This window comes from Herpailurus yagouaroundi, unplaced genomic scaffold, assembly GCF_014898765.1.
Source record: "Herpailurus yagouaroundi ecotype Mexico unplaced genomic scaffold, PumYag 188, whole genome shotgun sequence".
Lineage (NCBI taxonomy): Eukaryota > Metazoa > Chordata > Mammalia > Carnivora > Felidae > Herpailurus > Herpailurus yagouaroundi.
The window spans coordinates 8,023,551-8,040,433 of record NW_024412419.1 but is presented as its reverse complement, the minus strand read 5'-3'; the positions used below and the strand labels follow the sequence as shown (position 1 = coordinate 8,040,433).

General features: G+C 46.9%; 1 protein-coding gene across 1 annotated transcript in view; it reads left to right on the top strand.

Annotated features, from left to right (window-relative positions):
* Positions 1-11,257: 11,257 nt before the first annotated feature.
* NOL10 (nucleolar protein 10) overlaps positions 11,258-16,883 on the top strand; it is an 89,577-nt gene continuing 83,951 nt past the window's right edge. The window contains exons 1-3 of the mRNA XM_040496058.1: positions 11,258-11,430; positions 14,135-14,180; positions 16,650-16,748. Of these exons, the coding sequence (XP_040351992.1) occupies positions 11,365-11,430; positions 14,135-14,180; positions 16,650-16,748 (211 nt within the window). The 5' untranslated portion in view covers positions 11,258-11,364. The remainder of the gene's footprint in view (positions 11,431-14,134; positions 14,181-16,649; positions 16,749-16,883) is intronic.

Here is a 16,883-nt window from a genome sequence, read left to right as displayed (position 1 = left end):
GAAAGAAGGAAAGAAAGAAAAAAGGAAGAAAGAAGGAAAGAAAGAAAAAAGAGAAAGAAAGAAGGAAAGAAAGAAAAAAGGAAGAAAGAAGGAAAGAAGGAAAGAAAGAAAGAAAGAAAAAAGAAAGAAGGAAAGAAAGAAGGAAAGAAAGAAAGAAAGAAAGAAAGGAAGAAAGAAAGAAAGAAAAAAGGAAGAAAGAAGGAAAGAAAGGAAGGAAGGAAGGAGGAAGGAAGAAAACCGGTGTTGGTGAGTATGTAGATGAGCTGGAACCCTCATACACTGCTGGCGGGAATACAAAAAGGTGCAGTCGGTTTGGAAAACAGTTTGGCAACTCCTTAAACATTGAACAGTTACCGGATGACTCAGCAATTCCACCCCTATGTACATATCAAAGAAGTGAAAACACGTGACCACACAAACACTTGGCCATATGTGTTAATAACAGTATTATTCACAATAGCCCCAAAGTGGAAAGAACCCAGATGCCCCTCAGCTGATGAAGAGAAAAGCAACATGTAGTATAGCCATGCCGTGGAGTACTATTCAGCAGTGAAAAGGAATATGGTGTTGACACAGGCTTCAATGTGGGGGACCTTGGAAACATGACGCTAAGTGAAGGAAGCCAGTCACACACACACACACACACACACACACACACACACACACACACACAAAGTGCATTAAATGATTCCCTTTACATGAAATATCTAGAATAGGCCAGTCCATTGGGCAGAAAGGAGGTTAGAAGTTGCCTAGAGCTGGGGGAGGGGGGAGGCGAGGGGCGGGGTGAGACGGGTTGCGGCAAAATGGAAAGGGACAATGGATATGGAGTTTCCTTTTGGGGTGATGAAAAGGTAAACCAATTGTGGTGATGATTGCACAACTCTATGAATATACTGAAAGAAAAAAAAAACCTCAGTGAATTGTACAGTTTAACTGGTGAATTGTATGGTATGTGAATTATATTTCAATAATGCTATTAAAAAAAAATAATAAAGCAGCTGTAAATACCACATGCTAAAAAAGGTAGCCTAAAAACAAACAAGCCTGCTCAAGCACGACCTGCCCGTGACACCCTTCCAGGTCCCTGTTTGGGTTTCCATACTGCCTGGTATTTCTCATCCCTCTGTGACGGTTTGCAGCGCACGAGGCTGTGGCCCTTGGTTACTCACGTGTCCCCAAGGCGGCGCTGCGAGGCCCTGGAGGCCATGAATCACTCCTCACTCTTCTGTGGGTCAACAACACCCAGCACGGTGCCTGGCACAGAGTGGGTTGCCAGTAAATGTTTGCTTAGTAAAAGTGGATTCTCGTAGTTTCTCTTGAAAAACATTACATTTCATAAGTCTATCGATCAGATAGTTAATTATTTGATACACATATATTGTTCACTTGCCGCGAATCACACAGCCTCGATTCGTACACAGCGGATACACAGTGCCGGAACTATCATTCCGAGATGCACGCTGCGCTCAACCTCCGGGGTCAGGGATGTCAGTCTCGGGATGCTTGACCTCTCTCTTGATCTCAACATCGCACAGCCAACATTTGATAAAATAGAATGGACTAACGTGCCGCCTTTTTAAAACACGTCACGGTTTTTAAGGTGTGTTCCTTTGGAAACTGAGCAGCACCACCCTAGTGAATTTTTCATTTGATCTTTTTAAATTAAAAAAAAATTCTTTTTAACGTTGATTTATTTTTGAGAGGCAGGGCGGAAGCAGGGTGGAGAGAGAGGGAGACACAGAATCGGAAGCAGGCTCCAGGCTCTGAGCGGTCAGCACAGAGCCTGACGCAGGGCTCGAACCCACGAAGCACGAGATGATGCCCTGAGCCGAAGTCGGACGCTTAACTGACTGAGCCACCCAGGTGCCCCGATCCTGGGGAATTCTGAATGAGCATGTTCTAAAGGAACAACGACTCTCCACGACCATGGAGGAGCAGCAGGAAATTTCCACAAGTCTCTGCTTTATGGAAGCCTGCCGAAGCCCTGCGCAAAATAAAACGGTTCACATTCACACACCAACTTACAAAGTGGGGCTCGCAAGGCGTTAGTAAAACTAGGGGTGAAATCTCTAGGCAAAGTCCTTGTGGTCCAGGCTGGGTAGGAGCCTGAGCCCCGTGTCCGTGGGCTTGGAGAGGCCCTTGGGGACCCTCATTTCTTTGACCAGCCCCGTCGCACCCTGCAAACTTCCTGGTCATCCCTGCTTTCTCCCACCCTGCTCTCCTCTCTCTGTTCTTTCCAGAATGCTCTGCGTCCTCCCTCTGGTCCTGAAGCCTCAGGGATCCTGGGAGACATCTTCCAAGGCAAGTAGACAAGCCGCATGTCAACCATCCTCGTTCTCCCTCCGGGACCCTCCCCTGAAAACATTCGTGGGGGAACCGCTGCTGCCACACCAGATGCTTCCAAGACTGTGACCGTGGAGAAGCCCCTCTACCCTGACATCCGGCTGACCACCCCCCCGCCCCCGCCCTTCCTAGGAAGGGACGAGAGAAAGCAGACATGTGTCCTATGATAGGTGCTCAGGGATGACGAGATCCACCAGGCAAAGACCCTTGTCTGCGTGCTTCACTGCAGGGTGAGGCTAACCAGCAGTATTTCCCAAATGAATGAATGAATGAATGAATGAATGAATGAATGAAATGTGATGAGTGATGAGCGAGGGAAACGTCATCATCTGGCCCCTGCCCCTGCCCCTGCCTCTGAGAAAACTCGGGCATCTGACTTTGGTGCAGTATTTCTCTCCGGCCCAAGACAGGGTGGCTTGAGTGTCCCCAGGGACAATGTCACCCCCTGCATCTAGGCTCCTGGAGCTCCCCCACCCCAAGGCTCTTCCCTTTGTGTCTTTCAGCTCCCACTCCTGTGGCCACACCCCGCCCCTTGTCATCACCTGAAACTGCCCCACCTCTGAAATCTTAGATACCACTGGCCCACACAGCACAGCCTACGGTCCTCCCCGCTCCCCTGCCCGGCTCCCACTGCGTGTCGCACGGCACGCGCACGCGGGCACGCTCACATGCACACACATGTGCTCACACGCACGTGCGTGCACGCGCACACCTCCGCCTTCTCCTGCGCTGTCACCTTCTTGTTTTGCTTCTTTTCCTGCCAGGCCTGACTGTCTGAACTTCCGTCACGTCTGCACCCTCGTTCTCTCCTGCTCTGCTCTTGCCATGGATCACCCCCTCCCCTCCCCGGGTGCTCAGCAAACCCTTGGCCTTGCTCCTCTCTAACTTCTTCACCATCTCCACCTGGCCGCTAGGTGGCGCTGGAAGGGGCCACACAAATCTGACCCGCGCTGCCTTTGGCACCTGACGTTTTCCTCGGCTCGCTGGCCCCTTCATTTATTCCACAGCTATGCACCGAGCACCTACCATGGGCCAGACGACGTGCTGGGGACCGAGTCGTCAACAAGACAGGCCGGGTCCCTGCTCTCAGGGACCTTACCCGCTTGGGGGGGAGACAGTAAATCGATACATAATTGTCAAGGAGATTCAGCCAGGCTAGGATCTCCGCTCTCCGGGAATCCCTCCCTTGGGCTTTGCAGCCTTCGTCGTGTACATGACCTTGCCTCTTACTTCAAGAAAAGTGACACCTACCCCTTCTAATTCTCCCAGCCTGTGGATGTTTCACCCTGCACACCCCTTGCTCCCACCCCCGCCTGTTTTTTCTTGTCTCCGAGGATGTGACAGGTCCTTCCTCTCAGAGGCCAGTGCCATCACCTGCCCACAGTGACAGACCATCTCCCCCATCAGTTACCCCCCCCCCACCTTTCCTTATCCTCACATGCTCCTTGAACCATCCTACATGCTTGTGAGATTCTGTGTTCTTGGGCGTAGCGATGGTTTGTTCGTCTCAATTGACTGTATTCATTGTCAGTCATAGACATCGCGTGCCGGTGACCTCATTTCAGATTTGGGGTTATTATGAAGAATGCTGATGTGAACATTCTTGTAAGTGTCTTTTGGTCCCCGCATTGCACACGTTGCATCGAGTATGTGTCTAGGAGTGAAATTGCTGGGTCCTCGGGTTTACACGGGTTCAACTTATGTAGATAATTCTAGATGGTTTTCCCACAGTGATTGCACTAATTCCCACCTCCCCCGCCCTGCCTCCCAGCAATGTGTGAAACTTCTGTGGTTCCACATTCTCACTGATACTTGTCAGTGAGTATTGTCAGGATTTTTAGTTTTAGCCATTTGGATATGTGTAGGAGGACAGCTCATTGTGGTTTTAACCTGCATTTCCCTGAGGAATAGATATATAGAGGACACTTTCATGTGCTTATCGGTCATTACTAATATATTTTTGTTAGATTTTTTTCATTATTGAATTTTAGGAGCTCCATAAATATACTAGATACCCATCCTTTTTGGTAAATGTGTTGTGAACATTTCCTCCGAACTTGTATTTTGCTTATTCATTTCAACTATGTCTTTTGACGACCAGAACTTTCTAGTTTTGATGATGTCTAACTTATCAACTTCTCTTTTATGATTACAGATTTTTTTGTGGCCTAAGAGAGCTCTGCCTATCCCCCAGGTCACAAGATATCCTCCTGTGTTTCCTTTTAAAATCCTAATGTTTTAACTTTGATGTTTAGCTATGTGATCTATTTTGAATTCATATCTTTTGTATGATGTGTATGGTACGAAGTAGGACTCAAAGTCCATTTTTCCCCATGTGGAGATCCAGTTACCCCAACACTGTTTGTTGAAAAGATTCCCTCTCCTCATTGGCTTGTTTTGGTGCCATTGTTGAAAATCAGACGATTCTATAAATCAGGGTTTATTAGTGGGTTTTCTGTTCTTTTCCATGATCTGTTTGCTGATTCTTACTCTAGGAGCTATCTTGATTACTATGGTACATCCTGAGATGAGGTAGTACAAGTCCTCCATCTCTGTGGTTTCCCCCCAAAGTCCTTTTTAAAAATGTTTATTTATTTATTTGGAGAGCAAGGGAGCGTGAGTGGGGGGAGAAGGAGGGAGAGAGAAAGAATCACAAGCAGGCTCTGCACCGTCATCGTGAGGCCTGACACGGGGCTTGGTCCCATGAGCTGTGAGATCATGACCTGAGTCAAAATTGAGAGTCAGATGCTCAACCGACTGAGCCACCCAGGCACCCCTTTCCCCAAAGTCTTTTGAAGGAAACACTTTGCACTTCTACACATTTTACACATTTTGCAATCGGGTTGTCAATTTCCACTAAAAAAAACAAAAACGAACATGAAAAAAACAAAACCCCAAACCCGAAGACTCCACTGGGATTTTGATTAGGCTTTCATTGAATCTATAGATTATTGTGATGAGAGTTGACATCTTCACAAAAAATTCTCATCTTGAATTATTTATCTATCTCTCCCATTCCCCCCCCCACCTGTTCTTATACTACATACTACATACAGAAAAGTTGAGAAAACAGTATTTTCAACAACTCACATACCCATTCCAGAGATGAACAATTGTTAACATCTTTGGGTAAATTTCTTTTTTGCAAACCTAAGTCTCATCTTCTTCATTTGTAATATTGGAAAAAATTAAAAAAAATTTTTTTCTTAATGTTTATTTTTTTTTAAATTTTTTTTCAACGTTTGTTTATTTTTGGGACAGAGAGAGACAGAGCATGAACAGGGGAGGGGCAGAGAGAGAGGGAAACACAGAATCGGAAACAGGCTCCAGGCTCTGAGCCATCAGCCCAGAGCCCGACGCTTAATGTTTATTTTTGAGAGAGAGGGAGAGAGAGTGAGAGCAGGGGAGGGGCAGAGAGAGAGAGAGGGAGACATAGAATCCGAAGCAGGCTCCAGGCTCTGAGCATTCATCAAAACTAAGAAGTTAAGGGGAGCCTGGGTGGCGCAGTCGGTTGAGCGTCCAACTTCAGCCAGGTCACGATCTCGCGGTCCGTGAGTTCGAGCCCCGCGTCAGGCTCTGGGCTGATGGCTCGGAGCCTGGAGCCTGTTTCCGATTCTGTGTCCCCCTCTCTCTCTGCCCCTCCCCCGTTCATGCTCTGTCTCTCTCTGTCCCAAAAATAAATAAACGTTGAAAAAAAAATTAAAAAAAAAAAACAACTTAATTCTTCTTAATGTCTTGCTTGAACACGTACAAGTAAACCCGGCTAAAGTTTATTGTGGTTTTAGTTCTCGTGTCACTGCACAGCAAAACAAACTTCCGCATTATTTTCAAGCAAGACGTTGAAAGTTCACACCAGTGTAATTCAAATTAATTTAATATGGTGGTTGATACCATTTTGATGAAAGCCATCTGCCACTTTGCTAAATGAATACGTAGCGCTGCATGAATTCTTTTGCATTCCGGGCCGCTACCTGATGGAGTTGATTCGATTTTTTCCATCGCCGTTCTCTGTTTGAACGACCGTAACACCTTCTTTCCCACGGCAGGCCATGGCATCGTTGGACTTCTGCTAGGCTCAAACTTGTCCCTATCATGTTACTTCATACCAGCCACCTCCCCTTCTAATCACTGAGGCAAGACAATAAAAGGAGTGACACGTGGCACCAGTGAACTGTAAACTTAAATGCAAACTTGGCATTGACACTGAATGGTAGTACTCTCAGGAGATGGCCAAGCAGATAATCAGATACGCTCGTGTCGGGCTGTTAAAAAGACCGTCATTGAAATACAAACCCCTCTATTTCTTTGAGAATACAACTGTAAGCCCCGGTTTAAGAAACACTGCAGTGAGATTATATACAATGTTCGATGAGAAACTTAGATATTTGAAGACCTCCTGGGGTTGGAGAAGAATGAATGGGAGTTACTGAGGTTTGTAGAGGGAGGGAGTTGAAAGAAGTCAGAAGAGTAGATGTGGAGGCATAAAGAGGTGGGGGGGGGGTCTTGTACTTTTCAAGCTGTAAGTGATTCAGCTTGGGGAGTGCAGTGGGTGAGGGGCTGGGTGGGAGAGGGGCTGGGGAGGGGCAGTATGATGTATGGCGATAGGAAGGCCAGAGAGGCCAGCAAAGGTGTGCAGATGTGTTCTTCTAGGTTTGGGAAGAACTGAAGAGTTCTGAGTTGGAGTGTGGTATGATCCGATTCTCCTGTTAGAGATGATTTTGTCTCCTGTGGGAGACAGAGACCAGAAAAAAGGATTACGATGGGCCAGGTGAGAGAGGATGAAGGTTTGAACTCCTACAACAACAGTGGGAGTAGAGAAGAATGGGTCTGACATCTGACAAGTAGAATGGAAAGGATTTGGGGATCGATTGGGCGTGGAGGCAAAGATTGAGAGAGGGATCTTGAACGTTACTTGCAAGTTTCTGCAATGGCAACGAATAACAGGACATGTAAATTATTTGGAGCCTAAATCTGGCTCCTTTTTTCTTTAAAAAAAATTTTTTTTAACGTTTATTTATTTTTGAGACAGGGAGAGACAGAGGATGAACGGGGGAGGGTCAGAGAGAGGGAGACACAGAATCCGAAACAGGCTCCAGGCTCTGAGCTGCCAACACAGAGCCCGACGCGGGGCTCGAACTCACGGACCGCGAGATCGTGACCTGAGCTGAAGTCGGCCGCTCAACTGACTGAGCCACCCAGGCGCCCCGGCTCCTTTTTTCTTAAACAGTTCTAAATATTTTAGTTCCCAGGGCTAAGTAAGACTAACTAATGCATAGTTTTTACAATGTCAGGCACTGTTCCAAGTGCTTTATCTGTATTGTATTTTATTGAATCTGAAAACCCATTAGCGATAAGATGCACCATTACCTCAAGCATCACTAGAGGAAAAAACACTGTCAACTAAACACGCATGACACACAAAACACACTGATTTCAAGGATGTTAAAAATAGAGGTCCTGGACTCAGTGATTTGTGGCTTATGCGCGTTTCATCTTTACAACAGCCCTCTGATGTAGGTTCTAATATTTTTCTTTAATTTTTTTTGACGTTTATTTATTATTGAAAGACAGAGAGACACAGAGCGTGAGCAGGGGAGGGGTAGAGAGAGGGGGAGACACAGAAAATGAAGCAGGCTCCAGGCTCTGAGCTGTCAGCACAGAGCCCGACGTGGGGCTCGAGCTCACACACTGTGAGATCATGACCTGAGCCGAAGTTGGCTGCCTAACCAACTGAGCCACCCAGGCGCCCCTGTAGGTTCTAATATTATCCTCATTTTTCAAATGGGGAAACAGAGGTAGAGAGAGATTAGATTAACTCTCTGTATCAAGGCTCTCTCTGGGTAGCCAGTGGTAGAATCAGGATTTGGACCCGGGCAATTTGGCTCTAGAGTCCGTTCTCTTAGCTCCAAGCAAAGGCATCTAATAAGCACTTCATTCAAAATTCATCACATCCCAGGAACTGAGTGTTTGTGTTGTAGGTGATCCTAGAAATACCAGAGAAACTGCACCGAGCTTTGCCCTTCTGTTCTCAGTGGAAAACAACCCTAGAGTGTGGCAGGTCAAACCCTCAGGCCAGTGACTGTGGGGAAGGAGGGGTCTTGGCACTGAGGACCAAGAACACCTTGTTTTATGTTGCAGAAAACACTGTGTTCTCTCGCGTGTGGCTCCTGACTCTAAGCTCCGACATTTCTTGTTAGAGACACAAGATGTTTAATGTTTTTTTATTTATTTTCAAGAGAGAGAGAGAGAGAGAGAGAGAGAGAGAGAGAGAGAACGAGTGGGGGAGGAGCAGAGAGAGAGGGAGACACAGAATCTGAAACAGGCTCCAGGCTCCGAGCTGTCAGCACAGAGCCCGACGTGGGGCTCGAACCCACAAACCGTGAGATCAGGACCTGAGCCAAAGCTGGACGCTCAACCGACTGAGCCACCCAGGCTCTCTGAGACACAAGATGTTTAAATGGATATGTTTGAAACCATAATCATCTGGAATAGAGATCTGCTGTTTTTAATATTACCAAAGGCCAAGATGTAAGGATCAAAGAATTAGGACTTTGGGTCAGGATGAGCAGTGATAAATTAATCGATTCATTTTTATTAAGGAATACTTATTGAAAGTGTGCCACCTACTAGGCATTGGTTTGGGCCCAGAGAACCCAGAGATGAATTAAGGCTCAGGGTTGCCACCAGGTCTAGATGGAGGGGGTGGTCAGACAAGTACTTTACAGCCCGCAGAGATAATTGCCACAGAATTGCTTCAAAATTATTCAAAATCACCCAAGGATGAGGGAGTGGTGAGGGTGTAAATGAAACGTGATGGGTCATGTGTGTGTTGTTGAAGCTGGGTAATATATACATGCATTTCACATACTATTACACTTTGGGGGCCCCTGGGGGGCTCAGCCAGTTGCTCGTCCAGCTCTTGATTTCAGCTCAGGTCATGACCTCACAGTCCGTGGGTTCAAGCCCTGCATCGGACTCTGCACTGAGTGCAGATCCTGCTTGGGATTCTCTCTCTCTCTCTCTCTCTCTCTCTCCCTCTACCCTTTCCCCAGCTCTTTCACTCTGTCTCCCTAAAATGAAAAAAAAAATTTTAAATCTAGCAAAAAGATATAATGGCCACAAAGTTATTTATGCAGTACAGTGAACACAGAGGAGACTGAGCAAGGTGTTCAAAAGGTGAGTTTTGAGGAGCTGGTAGAATCTGGATATAAGGAGAAATGGAAGGCATTGCAGAATCCAGATTAGCGGAAGCAAAGATTCAAAACTAGAATAATGAAACCAGTACTAATGAATGAGAAGGCAAATTTAGGAGTCAGTGGGAAATCAGATTGTCTGGTGAAATGGCCTTGGGCCCTTAATTATCAAAAATTAGTACGATAGATCTATATATCTTCTATCTAACACATAGCACTGAGATTCTATTGTGTTTTACAATCAATGGGCTTTTACAATACATTCTTGAAATAATAGAAGTAATCATTTTTGTACAAAAGTATTCAAGATTTCTTGGAAATCATCCTGCATATTTTGGAAAATAAGTGCTTTCTTTTTTTATGACTTGCTTAACAGACCTATTTTACGATTCTTATGAACCCATGACCTTTCTACCGTGGCATACTGCCTCCCCAAGGAGGTTTTCTGCATATTTCCTCAAAGAAACTCTCAAGCAGAAGATAGAATCTGGACGGGAACTTTGAGGACAGTTACAACAAAAACAAAATTGCTAAAGCCCCACAGAAGCCCTCGCCTTGCCATGAACTAATAAAGCCTGTGCCCCAAATGACCCACCTCAGCTATAGGTAAGGGACGTGAATACTATGTTACAATTTTAAACGGACACGTTTGACTGCTGTTAACCTGCATTTTCTCCTTAAGTTTTCCTCTGAGCGGAAAATTCTGCACTTCTCACAGCTAGGCAGCAGTAACGGCAGTTCTCTATGCAGTTGGACAATCAACAGTCTGTGAACTTTCTGTCTGTCGTTGCTGTCACACACGTGTCTCAAAAGACATCAGGTTCCAAAGCACTTCACCCTTGGTGTCCACTCCTTTAAAAACAAAAACAAAAACACACTTTTAAACAATGTTTATTCACTTTTGGAGCCAGAGTGTGAGCAGGGGAGGGGTAGGAGAGAGAGGGAGACACAGAATCTGAAGCAGGCTCCAGGCTCGGAGCTGTCAGCACAGAGCCTGATGTGGGGCTCGAATTCACGAGCCATGAGATCATGACCTGAGAAATCTGACGGTTAAGTCACTGAGCCACCCAGGCGCCCCGACCACTCCTTCCTTTATCGTTTTCTTTTTCCTTAGTTTGCCTTTTCTTTTCTTTCACTCCTTTGTGGACGAGTGTCGAACAAATCTAAACGAAAGTAACATTAAAAAAAAAAAAATGTTTGAGAGAGAGGGGGAGAAAGGGAGATTCTCCCAAGCAGGCTCTCAGAGCCGGGATCATGCATGACCTGAGACAAAATCATGACTTGGACGATTAACTGACTGAGCCACCCAGGCACCCCCGCAAGTAACATTTTTATACGTCAACTTTAAAGAGCACTTATTTGTAATGTAACGTTGCTGAAAGAAACACGGTGGAGGAGAGAAGAATCCACCGTGAATACTCTGGATTCGCCCAGGGGCTGGATGGGTTCCCTTGACCCAGCCCCCCAGGCCACCGGTCGCCGGCCTGCACCGCCTGCCCCAGTCGGGCGGCGACACTTAGGCCAGGACAGCGACCCCAGGAGAGTGTCAACGCACGCACTGCGCAGGGGAGACTGCGCGGCTCCCAGCCCTCCCGCACTCGGGGTGGCCTGGCCAGAGCCCCGCCCCCAGCCGCTCCATTCCATTCGGCCACGCCCCCTCCTCCGGGAACTGGCGCAGTTCCGGCGCCGCGAGTGCGTCATCAGCCGTCGCCAGCGCCGCACGCCGCCCAGTCGCGCCGGGGACACGCTGCGGTTCGGATGCTCGCGTGTGGCGCGGGGAGAGGGGCTCGCGGAGGAACGTGGGTCGCCGCTGCTCTGTCCGGCCATGCAGGTGTCCAGCCTCAACGAGGTGAAGATTTACAGTCTCAGCTGCGGCAAGTCCCTGCCTGAGGTGAGGCACTTCGGGGTCCCCCGCCTCTCGAGGCAGCCGCCCCCTCTCCTCGGCCCTGGCCTCCGTGTTAGCCTGGCCCTGGCCGGCCCCTGGCTCGGGGAGGCCCGGGGGGCAAGTGGCCGTGCCCGCGGGAGCTGGTCGGTGCCGGTGGTCGAGGACACTGCTGTCCCCGCGCCAGAAGCTGGTTGGCGGGTGATCAGGGGCGATGAGCTTCGCTGGAACTTTTGCAGAGTTCTCTAGAACAGGCGACGCGCGTCCTTTGGGGCTTCTGGGGATGTTCCCAGCTTCTGCCGCACCGAGGAGGAAAGCGTGGACAGACGGGTTGCGGGCATTTCTCCCCCATTTTAATGTCCACGCATCAGCTGTTTGTTGGATTCGTATTGTACGGCAAGTTCTAGAGATACAGCAAGTGAGCAAGAAAACCCACACAGACTTTGCACCTGCAGACTTCTGTGGTGTAGAGGGCGGTGTTTCTGAACCTTGCCGACCTTAACTTGATTTCATCGGGTCTTAGGACCTCAGAGTTTGAAGGAGCTGGGAAGATAGTGATTCTTTTACAGTCGTCTTCACATGTTTAAGGTATGCAGCAGATCCAGCGATGGCAAGAGTGAGTTGTCCAAGCTCACCCATCTATGATCTGCGGCTTGTTTTTTTTAGATTTCTTATAAGCGATGAGCAAGCCTCTGTCCAGGCACTGCCAGTGGGAAGAAACTTCTAGCAGAAGCTCATTTCCATTTTAAGATTACTTGCTAGATACTGGTGTTGAAACTTGTCATTTTATAGCATGCTGGTGTTAGTTCCACTCTTGCCCTTGGAAATCTGAATAAACGAAGAGCTGTTTCTTCTTCGCTGTGCCTGCCCCCGAAAGATCTGGAGTCTGTGATTAGAGTCTGCCTTTCTTTTCAGAATTCAGGCCAGCTAATTCCTCATCTTCCGACTGTTCATCACACAGCATGATCTTTCTCGTTTTGGTCATTCTGCGCATTTGTTGAGAAGTAACTACGTGCCGGTAGCCCTGTTCTGAGTGTTGGGATACATGGTGATAAGTTTCCCTGTTGGGGGAAAGGAGAAGTGAGCAAACAGGAAGACAGCTTCGATGAATGGACTAGAAGAGAGCGTTGTGAATTTAAGAAGCAAAATACATGAACATATGGGAGGGGGAAAAAAGAGAGAGGGGAACAAACCACAGAGACTCTTACGATAGAGAACAGATTGGGGGTTGCTGGAGGGAGGTGGTGGGGGGATGGGCTAGATGGGTGATGGGCACTAAGGAGGGCACTTGTTGGGATGAGCGCTGGTGTTATATGTAAGTGACTGATCACTGAATTTTACTCCTGAAACCAATGTTACGCTGTATGTCAGCTAACTAGAATTTAAATAAAAATTGGAAAAGAAGAAAGAGTGTTGTGGCGAAAGTGGTCAGAGAATGTTTTGGATAAAGCCTTCAGGGAAGGCCTCTCCATAAGAGGTGATATTTGAGCAGAAACTTGGATAATGAAAAGACGGGGAAAGAGTTTTCAGTGTTGAGAGAACAGAAAGCTTAAATGTCCCCAACTGGGAATGCCCTTGGCATGTTGGAGAAGCCAAAGAGGCGCGGGTGTGGCTGTGGCATGCTATGGGGAGACAGTGGGGGCAGGTAAGGCTGGAGAGCTGGGCCTTGTAGGCTCAAGTGGGAAGTTAGGGTGTTCCCGCCAGTGCTGTTGGAAGCTTTCATCCGAGCTGCTTTGTGCAAACAACTGTAGCCGGGGAGGCCTCACGAATGGGGAGGAGGTAGCTAGGCCTCCTGAAAGACTTGGGCTTTAGAATTACGCCGTCTGCTAAATTGAGCTACGTTAATTTCAGAAGAAAATCTGCTCCCAGAGGTGCCTGGGTGGCTCAGTCTGTTGAGCGTCTGACTCTTGATTTTGACTCAGGTCACGATACCGAGGGTCATGGGATGGAGCGCGAGTTAGGCTCCACGCTGAGCATGAAGCCTACTTAAGATTCTCGCTCTCCCTCTGCCGTTCACCTGGTTTGCGTGCTCGCTCGCGCTGTCTCTCTCAAAAAAAAAAAAATCTGTCAGTGAGTATGACTTAAAAGCATCATTTCCGTATTATCAAGTGTCATCTATTTGCTTAGTGATCTAGTTTTGTTCTTTGTAAAAAAATATGCTCAAGAAACTTTCTCCTTTTAATGGTTTGCTTTTTAATATTTGACCTAAATAAAGTTGTTCCATATATTAGTGGTAACCCTCCTAATATTTGAGGCTTATTACTTTCCCAATGAATTAGTTTTCTCTTGGGTAAAACATAGTGGTTCTAAAATGTCTAGGGGCGCCTGGGTAGCTCAGTCGGTTAAGCATCTGACTTCAGCTCAGGTCATGATCTCATGGTTTGTGGGTTTGAGCCCCATGCCTGCTTTGGATTCTGTGTCTCCCTCTCTCTGCCCCTCCCCTGGCTCACGCTCTGTTTCTCTCAAAGATAAATAAACACTAAAAAAATAATAACTAAAATGAATAAAATGTATTGTCTAATATATGTAAATATATACAAGGAAAAAAAAAACAACCCGGGGGATATGTTAACAGGGTTGGGATTATAGAATCTTTTCGCTTCCTCTGTTAATATATTCCTGTAAAGTTTTAACTTTTTGAATGTGAGCACTTTGGTAAGCAGGAAAGCAAAGTAAATCTGTTTTAAAATAAAGTCTCTTCATTTTCTTTAAGTGGCTTTCTGACAGGAAGAAGAGAGCACTGCAGAAGAAGGATGTCGGTGAGTATTTTTTTCCCCACCCTGGCTACGTGCACGACATATGCAACAGTGCTTTCACACATTTGTTATCATATTTAAGTGGAGGTTGACAAAGATACAGGGCAGTTAAAAAGTGGGAAATAAACTTTTTGCCCCTTTCCTTCCTAAAAACCTTTTGTTGTGGTTGATATGTTCCTGGTGGGTGTGAGGTTGAATTCTACCTACTTAAAGTGAGTTAGCCTGTTAACGATTTCACGGATAGTAGTGGAAGAGACAAGATTCCTGGGTCAGAGATGAGAACCCCAGCTTGGCACAGCAGATGGCATGAGCATCAGCGTATCTCTGCCAGCTCCCCTTGCCCTGAGTCCCACAGGGACACTCAGCACGGCCCAGGTGGCTGCAGGCACACTGGGTCTATGTTGCAGCTGAGCCACACCTAGCTCGGGAAGTCCGCTGCTCCTGTAGCCGCAGTGAGCAAGCCTGCCGTCTGTCCAGAGGAGACACGTTCCCTTACCCATCAGGGTTCTCGGCCGCGCAGACACCCCTGAGAGAGGGCTCAGGCGAAGGCGCGACCGGGGCACGGCAGTCTTGCGGGACCTAGCAAGGTGGGCGGGGATGCGGGAGACCCGAGGAAGGCCGTCTCTCCTAGCAGGGCCGTGACTGCTTTGTTCTCCAGCACGTCAGCATCTTTTTCATAAAGGATAATTGCAGAAAATTTACATTCTTTAATTTATACTGGCTGGGTAGGATAGGGAAAGATAGAAGATCAGTTGTTTTTTTGAGGGAGGGGCAGATCGCAGCTCCCGGGCATCCCACCGTGTAGGTGGGTCGCCTTGTCACCTTAGGGGCGACCTGGATGTGCTCGGACGTTCGTCTCACATTAGCTGCCAGAATTCGGGTGTCACACTGAATCGTTCTTTTCCGGATTTATAAGTTTAAGACATTGATCGGTTTTGTTTCGAACAGATTTTTGGCAAATTTTCTCCATTACAGCTTGTCACATGTGAAAGATGATTTATCTTTCCATATATGTTGTTTAAATTAGTCTCTAAAAATCAAAGACTAAGGGTGTCGGAAGGGATTTCTGTGTGTGCGAGATAAATACCCCAAGGCACGCATCTTGGAAGAGGCGGCTTTGTGTAGATAGTTCTGAAGTTAGAAAATGGAAGCTTTGAATCCAAGGAAAACAAGAACTGCTCCTTTAGTAATGTTCCCTGATTCCGATTTCTTCTGACCACTTCCCCCTCCCCCACGTTCTACCCAGTGGCCTAGAGTATAGAAAAGAGATTCAGATTACTTAGAGGAAAAACTGTTCATCAACCCTTTCTCTCAGCCCATCTCAAAACTATCATGTGTCTTTCATATTGAGTGGGCCATTCCTACTCAGTTGGTTTGAATCTTATATTTGGGTTTAATTTAATAAGCAAGGCAGTAATGTGCCATGGAGTCATAAATGGTCCTTGCAGTAGACACATCGTGTGGATTGTAGAAGGGAACCAGATTTTGTGAGAGTCCGTGTTCAAGCCTTTTGATCCAGAGAGATTGCTCTAAATCTTAATCCAGTCTGGGTCCTCTTGGCTCAGAACCCTGGTGCCAACAGAGGCAAAGTCAGCTTGCCAGCAGTTTCTTACATAAACTTAGGATTTTGAAGATTTAAATTAAAAACAATTTTTTAATGTTTGTTTTTGAAGGAGAGAGAGAAAGAGAGAGACACAGAGCATGAGTAGGGGAGGGGCAGAGGGGGAGACGCACAATCTGGAAGCAGGCTCTAGGCTCCAAGCTGTTAGCATAGAGCCTGACATGGGGCTTGAACTCACAAGCTGTGAGATCGTGACCTGAGCCGAAGTCAGACGCCCCACCGACTGAGCCGCCCAGGCACCCCTAAACTTATTTAGGAGGAAAAAAATGGTAAGATTTTTGTCTTAGCCGTGACTGAGTAATGATAGTGGTTTAATATTTGTTGTGTTCCCCCCTTATCTGGCTCTTGAAACTGGATGTTTGATATACCACGGTGGACATTTTTTTTTTTTTTTCAATTAGTGATGATAGTTTTTAAAAAGTAAAAAATACTGGGGCGCCTGGGTGGCTCAGTCGGTTAAGTGTCCGACTTCGGCCCAGGTCACGATCTCACAGTTTGTGAGTTCGAGTCCCGTGTCGGGCTCTGTGCGACAGCTTGGAGCCTGGAGCCCGCTTCGGATCCTGCGTCTCCCTCTCTCGCTGCACCTCCCCCGCTCAGGCTTGCACTCTGTCTCTGTCAAAAATAAATAAAAACTTTAAAAAATTTTTTTTAAAGTAAAAAATGCTAAGCTTAGAAAGCTAAGGTATGAGCTAAGATAAAGCCTTCCTGTGTGATGGGTGGGGCTGTATTCTGAGGCTTGGAGGCACTGGGACATTGTTGACCTGTTCGTAGTGACTGTCTGCATGCTGGGTATTAGGAGCTACAATGAGCACCTGGTCGTGAAATCGGTTCTTTACTTCCTGTCTTTGCAGATGTCCGTAGGAGAATTGAACTTATTCAGGATTTTGAAATGCCTACCGTTTGTACCACTATTAAGGTGTCAAAAGATGGACAGTATATCTTAGCAACTGGTAAGCATGTTTTTGGTTACGACTTACGTACATTTCCTAGCAGGAAATGCTAGTGTGGGAAAGGTCGCTTTTTTTAATTACCTTAACATTTTAGTATAAAAATTTTCATGGGGCGCCTGGGTGGCGCAGTCGGTT